At 44.0% G+C, this 12,434-nt stretch overlaps 1 protein-coding gene across 1 annotated transcript in view; it reads left to right on the forward strand.

Moving 5' to 3' along the window:
* The first annotated feature begins 284 nt into the window (after nt 1-284).
* Nucleotides 285-12,434, forward strand: part of LOC126354603 (UDP-glycosyltransferase UGT5-like) — a 54,617-nt gene continuing 42,467 nt past the window's right edge. The window contains exons 1-2 of the mRNA XM_050004355.1: nt 285-356; nt 9,395-9,599. Coding sequence (XP_049860312.1) covers nt 9,417-9,599 — 183 coding nt within the window. The 5' untranslated portion in view covers nt 285-356; nt 9,395-9,416. The remainder of the gene's footprint in view (nt 357-9,394; nt 9,600-12,434) is intronic.

The raw sequence follows: 12,434 nt of genomic DNA on the forward strand, positions 1-12,434 counted from the left end.
ATTTCAGTAATGTCATCCAGCTTTGTCGTAATTACGTCGTTAACTTTGAGTTAAAACTTTAGGAATGAGAGGCCGTGGTCTAAATATGAGTCATGCAACCCTACACTAAAAGCTGTGTCATAGTGATTATGCGCAAACCAGGCGAAGACAAATGTCTGAGCGTAAACTAGCGTGAGCTGACAATTCCGCCAGCCACTGATAGCAAGGTTCTTCTTCCCGATGATACAGCGATTGTGACGTCACCGAGTACGTCATCTGGCAAAGTTATTCGGTGCGACATAAGTGGCTGAAGGTGTGCACGCTGCAGCCAGTTGCTCCAGAGGCTGTTTCGACGCTTGCTTCCAGGCGTTTATTCGGTAAGTTATCAGAGATTTGATCGTTGCTTTGAGCTCCTCTGTGCTGTGTGCTTCCAGAGGCTACACAAACGTCACCCGTTTCACTAAATTTCTTAGACTCTACATTAATGTGTAGACGAGACAGGTTTGACACAGTTTCATTGAAAACGAGGTTCTCAGGAGTATATCCATGCCATCCACCTCTCCATCCATACAATCGCCCAGTGCTCAACTACAAAAGAAGTACTCAGCATTTCTAGACTGAAGGAAATTACTGGAGATATACCATTGCTCAGATAACACTACAAGACCACAAATTTTTCCAATACGAGTGGAAGCGCTGTCGATGTGCTCCGTTACTCTCCGTAGTTCGCCTCATTGTTATTTGTCATTTGTTCACACTCTGATTTATTACTAATTCTTGTCGACGCTAAAAAATATTTGCTGTCTTCCTTACGCTTAGGACATTACGTCAACGTTTCCAATAATAGTTTATTTAGTGCCGTAAGTGACATATGTATCTGATAGCGCTTTCCTCCGCTCCTCTTCCTTGCTTACTTACACATTAAAGAACTGCATACTACATGTCAAAGTGACGGTTCAAGTCGGGCATGGGTATGTGTGTTGTCCTTAGGGTAGTTAGGTTTAAGTAGTTCTAAGTCTAGGGGACTGATGACATCAGAAGTTAAGTCCCATATTGCTTAGAGCCTTTGAACCGAACGAAGATTGACTGCACAGTTCCGAACATTATCTTATCTCCTGAGTTAATGATTAGTCACCGCGCGATATGTACTTTTAACATTACGAAATTTGGTGGCGGAAATCACTACCACACATTACGGTCTATACAATAGTAACGCAAATGAAATATAATGTATCGCTTTTATTCTGTTTGGGACTGCCTGGAGTGGAAAGTTAATGTGACATATCATGGGGAAATGGCCCTGTCCTTTCTCTTCGTGTATTAGATGAAGTAACGAATGCGGTGCCACTATCGAAAGATATAATTCATACTACTGGAACAGGGGAACATTTCCTGGGGGCTCACTAACTGAATACTCAGCGATCTGTCTTTCTATATGGATGGTTCCTAGTTGGACTTCAGCAGTTATTTTCTATTTTTATTTTTTTTATTTCTGTATGAGACGTATTCACCTGCGAAGTTAATTTAACTTTAATAACACACTAAAGATGACAGTTTGTTAGATATAAGTAACAAGGATCAACTCCAGTGGCTAACAATACAAAAACTGACGAAACATATAAACTCATCAGCATCAACTTTTGTTGTAAGCCCACCAGAGAGGGATGCCTCTGCCTTCTGCAATAACAAAAATAATTCATTAATAAGGGCCTCGCGGGGTAGCCGAGCGGTCTCAGGCGTCTTGTAACGGTTCGCACAGCTCCCCCCGTCGGAGGTTCGAGTCATCCCTCGGGTAAGAGTGTGTGTGTTGTCCTTAGCGTAAGTTAGTTTAAGTTAGAATAAGTAGTGCATAAGCCTAGGGACCGATGACCCCAGCACTTTGGTCCCATAGTCATTACCACAAATTTCCAAAATTTCACTCACAATAAATAAGTTTCACCACTGTCTAGTAGAGATGGTAATTGTCACCAGCTTCCTGTGCAGCCTACTGACCACAAGCGGTAGCGCGTTCGAGGCTTTCCTACAATTTCGTTCTTTGCAGTTACAGCTCGCTCAAAGAAAGATAAAAAAGAAAAACTAGACAAACATTTGTTGTTATCCAGTGAAATTTGGCCTAACTTTCACCACATTCTTGGCACTGGGAGACGAGAGCTGGAGCACACGGGCAGCGCGATGCTGCAATCGTAACAGACTTTCTCATTGCTGAAATGTTGATTAAGGCTGAAGGCTTGTGACATGAAAATAAGAGCAGTTGTAGCTTAAACGACCATTTTAGATTCTGAGAACTAATTCAGTACTCGACTTACGACCTACATGTGAATTATTCTGACTGTTATCGTTGTTTAAGGGAACTCAGATGGATTTAGACACAATTCAAAGCCATACCAGGAAATCGGCTGTCGACAACAGAATTGCCAATATCTCCCATCACATTCCCAAGTCTCAGCTGCACTAACAGCAGGAAAGATAAATTTCTATAGTCGATATGTTTCGTGAGTGCATGCAAACGTCTAGCAGCGCAACTTGAAAGATCTTATACACTCCTGGAAATTGAAATAAGAACACCGTGAATTCATTGTCCCAGGAAGGGGAAACTTTATTGACACATTCCTGGGGTCAGATACATCACATGATCACACTGACAGAACCACAGGCACATAGACACAGGCAACAGAGCATGTACAATGTCGGCTCTAGTACAGTGTATATCCACCTTTCGCAGCAATGCAGGCTGCTATTCTCCCATGGAGACGATCGTAGAGATGCTGGATGTAGTCCTGTGGAACGGCTTGCCACGCCATTTCCACCTGGCGCCTCAGTTGGACCAGCGTTCGTGCTGGACGTCCAGACCGCGTGAGACGACGCTTCATCCAGTCCCAAACATGCTCAATGGGGGACAGATCCGGAGATCTTGCTGGCCAGGGTAGATGACTTACACCTTCTAGAGCACGTTGGGTGGCACGGGATACATGTGGACGTGCATTGTCCTGTTGGAACAGCAAGTTCCCTTGCCGGTCTAGGAATGGTAGAACGATGGGTTCGATGACGGTTTGGATGTACCGTGCACTATTCAGTGTCCCCTCGACGATCACCAGAGGTGTACGGCCAGTGTAGGAGATCGCTCCGCACACCATGATGCCGGGTGTTGGCCCTGTGTGCCTCGGTTGTATGCAGTCCTGATTGTGGCGCTCACCTGCACGGCGCCGAACACGCATACGACCATCATTGGCACCAAGGCAGAAGCGACTCTCATCGCTGAAGACGACACGTCTCCGTTCGTCCCTCCATTCACGCCTGTCGCGACACCACTGGAGGCGTGCTGCATGATGTTGGGGCGTGAGCGGAAGACGGCATAACGGTGTGCGGGACCGTAGCCCAGCTTCATGGAGACGGTTGCGAATGGTCCTCGATGATACCCCAGGAGCAACAGTGTCCCTAATTTGCTGGGAAGTGGCGGTGCGGTCCCCTACGGCACTGCGTAGGATCCTACGGTCTTGGCGTGCATCCGTGCGTCGCTGCAGTCCGGTCGCAGGTCGACGGGCACGTGCACCTTCCGCCGACCACTGGCGACAACATCGATGTACTGTGGAGACCTCACGCCCCACGTGTTGAGCAATTCGGCGGTACGTCCACCCGGCCTCCCGCATGCCCACTATACGCCCTCGCTCAAAGTCTGTCAACTGCACATACGGTTCACGTCCACGCTGTCGCGGCATGCTACCAGTGTTAAAGACTGCGATGGAGCTCCGTATGCCACGGCAAACTGGCTGACACTGACGGCGGCGGTGCACAAATGCTGCGCAGCTAGCGCCATTCGACGGCCAACACCGCGGTTCCTGGTGTGTCCGCTGTGCCGTGCGTGTGATCATTGCTTGTACAGCCCTCTCGCAGTGTCCGGAGCAAGTATGGTGGGTCTGACACACCGGTGTCAATGTGTTCTTTTTTCCATTTCCAGGAGTGTATATAAGATCCTCAAATGGTTCAAATGGCTCTGAGCACTATGGGACTTAACATCTATGGTCATCAGTCCCCTAGAACTTAGAACTACTTAAACCTAACTAACCTAAGGACAACACACAACACCCAGCCATCACGAGGCATAGAAAATCCCTGACCCCGCCGGGAATCGAACCCGGGAACCCGGAAGCGGGAAGCTAGAACGCTACCGCACGACCACGAGATGCGGGCTATAAGATCCTCGCTACGACGTTAATGGCAGTTGACAAATCAATGGTAAATGGCTGTTTTACCGTAAAATATAATGCTATGGAAAGCACTTTCTATAGGCAGTAATAAAAACAGATTACTTTCATTTATAAACGTGCAGCATATAGAAATATACGCAGTGAGACGTGCTTAGCTCTACTGACTTACATCGCCAAGATGTATGAGACAGGCCAAATACCCTCAGACTTCAAGAAGAATATAATAATTCCAATCCCAAAGAAAGCAGGTGCTGACAGATGTGAAAATTACCGAACTATCAGTTTAATAAGTCACAGCTGCAAAATACTAACGCGAATTCTTTACAGACGAATGGAAAAACTGGTAGATGCGGACCTCGGGGAGGATCAGTTTGGATTCCGTCGAAATGTTGGAACACGTGAGGCAATACTGACCTTACGACTTATCTTAGAAGAAAGATTAAGAAAAGGCAAACCTACGTTTCTAGCATTTGTAGACTTAGAGAAAGCTTTTGACAATGTTGACTGGAATACTCTTTTTCAAATTCTAAAGGTGGCAGGGGTAAAATACAGGGAGCGAAAGGCTATTTACAATTTGTACAGAAACCAGATGGCAGTCATAAGAGTCGAGGGGCATGAAAGGGAAGCAGTGGTTGGGAAAGGAGTGAGACAGGGTTGTAGCCTCTCCCCGATGTTATTCAATCTGTATATTGAGCAAGCAGTAAAGGAAACAAAAGAAAAATTTGGAGTAGGTATTAAAATTCATGGAGACGAAGTAAAAACTTTGAGGTTCGCCGATGACATTGTAATTCTGTCAGAGACTGCAAAGGACTTGGAAGAGCAGTTGAACGGAATGGACAGTGTCTTGAAAGGAGGATATAAGATGAACATCAACAAAAGCAAAACGAGGATAATGGAATGTAGTCCAATTAAATCGGGTGATGCTGAGGGAATTAGATTAGGAAATGAGACACTTAAAGTAGTAAAGGAGTTTTGCTATTTAGGAAGTAAAGTAACTGATGATGGTCGAAGTAGAGAGGATATAAAATGTAGACTGGCAATGGCAAGGAAAGCGTTTCTGAAGAAGAGAAATTTGTTAACATCGAATATAGATTTAAGTGTCAGGAAGTCATTTCTGAAAACATTTGTTTGGAGTGTAGCCATGTATGGAAGTGAAACATGGACGATAACTAGTTTGGACAAGAAGAGAATAGAAGCTTTCGAAATGTGGTGCTACAGAAGAATACTGAAGATAAGGTGGATAGATCACGTAACTAATGAGGAGGTATTGAATAAGATTGGGGAGAAGAGAAGTTTGTGGCACAACTTGGCTAGAAGAAGGGATCGGTTGGTAGGACATGTTTTGAGGCATCAAGGGATCACAAATTTAGCATTGGAGGGCAGTGTGGAGGGTAAAAATCGTAGAGGGAGACCGAGAGATGGGTACACTAAGCAGATTCAGAAGGATGTAGGTTGCAGTAGGTACTGGGAGATGAAGAAGCTTGCACAAGATAGAGTAGCATGGAGAGCTGCATCAAACCAGTCTCAGGACTGAAGACCACAACAACAACAACATCCAGCTCGAACAATATGAGCTGTGATAGAGAAGACGGGTATGGAGGAAAAGCGCTTCTAATTAAACATGAGATCCCAAATAAAAATTTTACATTAGGCAATACGCAGGTGTCTCCATTCTCTCAGATACTGGAAACTTCGACATAATTTCTGTATTCAGGGCACCACATAATGATATAACTAAAGTCCATCTGGGTACTCTCGTCAGTTCCGGCACTAATGCAAAATTAATAAAGGAGGATTTCAATGCACATCATCTTGCGCCGGACTAACGTCGAGAAGACAGATTTGGCAGATTAATCGCAGAGATCACTAATGAAAGTAACTCGATGATACTCCACAACTGGAGACCGACAATAATTAACTTTAGGACTTTGTTTTTATGAAACAGATCTGATGATGGTCATTAAAGTCCGAAACTGGTAATCTGTTAACAAAAAGTTTGTGACCATAGGCGCAAATTACAGGAAAATAATTAATAGTCCAAAACAACGGAGTAGTGCAGCCGAACTGTGTCTTGTATCTTCATCCATCTGCGAACCATCCTGATAGGTTGCTTACATATGAGTATAGAGTGTAGGAGGAGTGTCTTTATCACAGTCACATTCAATACCCTTATCACAGCCTCCGCAATTACGACACTCATTACCTCCATGTTTAACTCTCAAATAGTTCCGGCTTGGTAAGACGTATGGTATTAATGGCTTCACCTGGCATCTTACTCAGTGAATAGAAACATAGCCTGATTTTTTTTCTTTCTTTCTTCTGTTTTGGAGAGGGGGGCGGGGAGGACTTCACTGTTAGCAAACGTACTGGGATAGGCTTTTTGATGTCCTACTGTAATGGGTTTGTTGTAGTGTTTCACTTTTACTACAGGTACGCTTCACTGGTTATGTCTGAAGTTTCTTCTACAGACAAATAAAGTCCCCATCTTGGGTGATACCTTGTCACGCCGTCATGAAAGACCGGACATAGGCATGTATGTTAATACTCCCAAAACCTGAACTAAAGCGTTGCACCTTAAGCAAAGCAACTTTCTGCTTTTAGTACACTTTTGTTTTTTACGTATTTATTTACGCCTTTGCACTAACGATGTAATAGTTTACCCGAAGGCATTGGAGGTAAACGACCCGTATTCTTATCTTCGTTTCCAATAAAGAGTTGAAAAGGACCAATTTCAGATTCAGCGTACACATTAATTCACTGTACGTCCTGAGCCCCGCCCCTTACTGGGTCTGTAAGTGTTGCATGTGAGGACTGCGTAGTATCATTAGAATGGCATCCGCTTTCGTTTTCTTCGTCTACACGCTGCATTTTATTGGTACTGCTCCTTTTCTGCTTGTTGTCACTGTCGTTCATCTATCGCTTCTGTGAGTTGTTCTCTGGTCTTGCCGTCACGACATCTTCATCTTGCGCCGGGTGACTGTTACCACTATTCAGTTCACTATTTGCATCGTCGCCATAGCCACCGTCCATGGAGGCGATTAGTCTTTAACTTTGCAGAGAAGAGCTTAGATTTTACGTCTTCCACACACATGAAGTAAACAAGGAAATTGAACTGTTTTCGCTAGCGTGATACTGCTGTTACACGTCCGCACTCTACCAAGGCGTGCAGCGAACTTAGCCTTAGAAGAGGTGTTGGAAAACTCCCAGTGATGTCAGCCAAATCGCTATACCAGGTTAATATGTACTGGCGGGGGTAGATGACGACTACGTAGCAGGACCGGTCGTCCCTCAACTGCGCCTTACATGCCACACATAACTGCGAGAAAACTGCCTCTGTTCCTATTAACTTCGACAGTGCGGACAATCTTGTAGGGTTCCAGACCACTTCTGCGTTACTATGGTGCGCAACACGTTTCCAGCGGCAGTATGTTGGACAAAACTGGATCAAAAAAAAAAAATGTTCAAATGGCTCTGGGCACTATGGGATTTAACTTCCGAGGTCATCAGTCCCCTAGAACTTAGAACTACTTAAACCTAACTAACCTAAGGACATCACAAACACCCATGCCCGAGGCAGGATTCGAACATGCGACCGTAGCGGTCGCGCGGTTCCAGACTGCAGCCCCTAGAACCGCTCGGCCACACCATCCTCGTTCTACGGAATGCCTCCTAGGCTCTGAGCTTCTACTTGTGATGCACGTGAGATGTGTCGCACACGCAGAGGCCGTCCGAGACGTGCAGGCACTGAAATCACACATTAATGCTGGCTTTCAACCATTCGTCCTGCTCTAGGCTATGTGCGCCGTGTTGCCCACAGAAGTGTACTTTGCAGAGTACCGCACATTGTAACATGGGCTCTACCTTTGGAAGCCTATATTTGTGAACATGTATTTGATACATTTCCTTTGTTCCTCGCCGGCCGGTGTGGCCGAGCGGTTCTAGGCACTTCAGTCTGGAACCGCGCGACAGCTACGGTCGCAGGTTCGAATCCTGCCTCGGGCATGGGTGTTTGTGATGTCCTTAGGTTAGTTAGGTTTAAGTAGTTCTAAGTTCTAGGTGACTGATGACCTCAGATGTTATGTCCCATAGTGCTCAGACCCACTTGAACCTTTGTTCCTCATAGCCACAGCAGTTTTCTCTGTGGCTTGGATCCATTGATGAAACTTTTTTTTTTTTTAACGGGGGCAACCATAGTTATGACAGTTATACATGACTGAATGAATGACAGTTCACACCGTACAACGAATGTTTAAAAAAAACTGGAGTTAAAACTGTTAGAATATAAAACAATGAAAAGTCGCTCTAGACGTATTTATTTAAGTCGCTTAGAGACCCATACAATCTGTTCCGCAACTACTCTGGTGCATACGTGCACAGGAAATTTGTTAGATTAATGCTTTGATAACTTAAGGTATCTGAGATATCTTGTACTGAATGAACACACTTAACCAAGGAAAAAATGTTACGCATCTAGTTTTCCATGGTTAAGTATGTTCTTTCAATACCTAAAGATGTCTAAGATAACTTCAGTTCCCCATTATCAAAGCATCAATTTTAAAACATTTTTTACCGATATACGCCAGAAGATGCAACTTAAAAGTTGGGAAACCGGTTGTATGGGTCTTTAAGCGACTTAAATAAATACATCTGCAGAAGACTACTGGACTTTTCATTCAGTTTTTGTTTTAATAGTGCTAACACGTGTTGTTTCAACATATGTTGTCCTCTATGAATTGTCAATCAACTATTGTTAAAATCACGCTCCGTATGTAACATGAAAAGTACTGACCATATCATACTTGCATGGATTGCACCGTAAGTTACTTTTATATCTGCGAGTGACTACCCATAATAAACGCACTGGATTTTGGACAGTCGGGATGATCTCAATCCTTGACCACTGTGCCACTAAGCCTGATCCCGCCCGTCACGTCCTTTAAGAGCATCACTACATTGAGTATCACTACATCGCCTGCGAGCTTGGTAGCGGATTCATTTCACATCTGAGTGCTCGCGTGCTTCTCTTAACTTATGTGTCAAATAATGTAAATAATTTTACAGTTTTCTGAAGGTGCATATAGTTAAGCTAAATTACCATACGCCTTCTGTCGATATCATCACTCTTTACCTCTCCTGTGATCATTAATATGGTATTTTGTTGTCTTAGGCAAGTATGTAGCATTACACTGAAACTGTGCTGGTATTTGCAGGTATACAGTTGACATACCCACAATGACGAACTTCTCAACTCTATTCTTGCTGCTGACTATGGCAACCCGAATGGCAAACTCGGCCAGAATTCTGGGCATCATCCCGACGCCCTCCATCAGCCACCAGCTGCCCTTCCGACTGATAGCTCTCGAGCTCGTCAAGAGAGGCCACCACGTGACACTAATGACTACTGATCCCATAAGGGTAAGTACCTGGTTGACTAATAGGAAGAAAAGCATAGCTTAAGAAAACCGTAAGAGTAGCTTCTTGTTTTTGGCATGAAATTATGAAATTTTGCTGGTTACCTCAATTAATACCATAATATGTTCATCAAAATTTATGTTATTTACAAGATTTTTCTAAATTTGGCTTTACTGCAGGTAGCTTTCTCAGTGTAAATGCTGTTACCAATGAATTATGTAAAAACCTGAAAAAACACGAATTTCAGCCCCCACCGACTTGACACGCATGCTGTGCCCACTGACTGCTACTTCATCTTCCTTTTCTGGCCTTATTGGAAAACTGTGGAGACTTCTCGTAGAACATCACTGCCTTAGCTGTTTAATTTTATTTTTTATTTATTTGCCATGTCCCTTCGGATCGAGAAAAGTTGGTCCGAACGTCTCAATCACAGTTTACAGACGATGATTATTAAAATTATAGACAAAAGGAACTGAACAATTCATAAACCCCGACTAAGAAACAGATTACAAATAAAAGTTCTCAACTCCAGTACACAACAGTAGTAGGACACAAGAAAGCCTTTCAACTTAGATTTGGACTTGGGGTCATTTAAGTTTTTCAGATTCACAGGAAACCTATTGAAAATGGAAACTGCTGAATAGTGTACATCTCTCTGTAGAATGCCTACCGAAGAGTTACCAACTGCAAATCGTTCTTTCGTTTAGTGTCTGTAGAATGAATGTTGCGGTTTCTCCTGAATGGAGGTTTCTAATTCACTCGAATTTATTGTCGCAATATTGCATATGGAGTACGTGATATGACTACATTTACAGATCAATAGCACTACCATTTCTGAGGTTTATCGACCGATACTGAAACACCAATATTAGTATGTGGTGTAACTTCCACGGGCGGTAATGCAGGCACTGACTTTGGCATCCAGTCGATTGTACAAATTGGAATGCTGTCCTGGGATACGTTGTGCCACTCCTACCCGACATGTTCACGTAGTTCTGTAAGAGTTGTTGGTGAACGAAGCGCACGAGTTACTTCTCGTCCCATCATACCCTATGCGTGCTCGATTGCAGATGATCGGAGATTGTGCTGGCCAGGGAAGTTCTGCACGTCTTGAAGAGCACGTTGGGTTACACGAACAGTTTGAGCGTAAGCATTATCGTGTTGGAGCCACATATCACCTTCCTGTTGCAAGAATGACACGTACCGTGCACTGGTTAGCGTCTCTTCCAGAAACACAGTAAACGAGAGTCGTAGATTATCGCACCCCAGACCATAAAGCATCGGATGGGCCAGTGTGTCTCGGACGAATGCACTCTACGAGACAGAGCACACCAAACCTACAAAGTATGATTAAACGATCATCAGTTGCATGCAGACACAAACTGCTTTCATTGCTGAGGACCACGGCGCGCCATTCCATCTTCCAAGTGACCCTCTGACGGCACCAGTCACGCAGTACAAGTCGATGCTGTGGCGTGAGTAGAAGATGGGCTAGAGGTGTGTGTGCCCACAGTCCAGCTGATAACCAGTTCGTGCTGACACATTCGGATTGACAAGCCCTGTTATCTGTGCTGTGTTAGCTATACGAGATGCCACTGCTGCCCTTACAATACGACGATCCTGGCGGGCGTCTGTGCTGCGTGAACGTCCAGAACTCGTCTACGGATGTGGAAATGCTCACGTGACCACTGATACCAACATTGCTGCACGCAGCACGTCCAGCTTGTGTGGTAGTTCTCCCAAAGGTCCATCCCACCACGCAGAGGGCCACAATTTGACCACTTTCAAACTCACTCAGTTGCCTGTAGGAAGCATGAATGCGTCTCTGTAACATGGTTGCCTGCTTGTTTCACAACTACACCACACTGAGCCTTATGGCCGTGAGTAATCCCTATTAAAGGCTGGACACTAATGGAGTTCTGGTAGCTATGCCACTACAGTATATGTTGGCGGACGACGTTGAAACCATTATTGGTACATCTACCATCTCCCAGGTGGCAAATACCGTCGTCAGATCAAAAACGACGTCCTCTTTCGAGGTATACTAATTTTTTCCGGCTGTGTACATTAAAACCACCTGAAAGAAATCTTGCCGCTCAAGGATAATGCTACTACCTCCTGAGTTACTAAAATATTGAGAAGAAAATTAAAGTTCAGGGAGAAGAAATAAATATTTTGAGGTTTTCTGGTGAGTAATCCTGTCAGAGATAGCAAAGGACTGGAAGTACAGTTGAACACATTGGACAGTGTCTTGAAAGGAGGATATAAAATAAACATTAGCAAAAGCAAGGTAATGGTGTGCAGTCGAACTAAATCAGGCGACGTTGAGGAAATTATGTTAGGAAATGAGACACTAAAGGTAGTAGATGATTTTTTGCTATATGAGGAGTAAGGTAACAGATGATGGCCGAAGTAAAGAGGTTGTAAAATGTAGACTGGCAATGGCAAGAAATGGGTTTCACAAGAAGAGAAATTTGTTGACGTCGATTTAATTGTTAGGAAGTCTTTTCTGAAAGGATTTGTCTCAAGTGCAGTCTCCAATGGAAGACGATAAGCAGTTTAGATAAGCAAAGAATAGAAGCTTTTGAAATTGGTGCTACAGAAGAATGCTGACGATTAGATGGGTATATCACGTATCTAATGACGAGGTACTGAATATAAATAGGGAGGAAAGTATAGCTTTAATAAAAGAAGGAATTGGTTGATAGCACACATTCAGAGACATCGAGGTACTGTCAGTTTGGTGGGTAGTGTTGGTGGTAAAAATTGTAGAGGGAGACCAAAATTCAAGTACAATAAACGGATTCAAATGTATGTGGATTGCAGTAGTTATTCGGA

Source organism: Schistocerca gregaria, chromosome 3 (genome assembly GCF_023897955.1).
Source record: "Schistocerca gregaria isolate iqSchGreg1 chromosome 3, iqSchGreg1.2, whole genome shotgun sequence".
Classification (NCBI taxonomy): domain Eukaryota; kingdom Metazoa; phylum Arthropoda; class Insecta; order Orthoptera; family Acrididae; genus Schistocerca; species Schistocerca gregaria.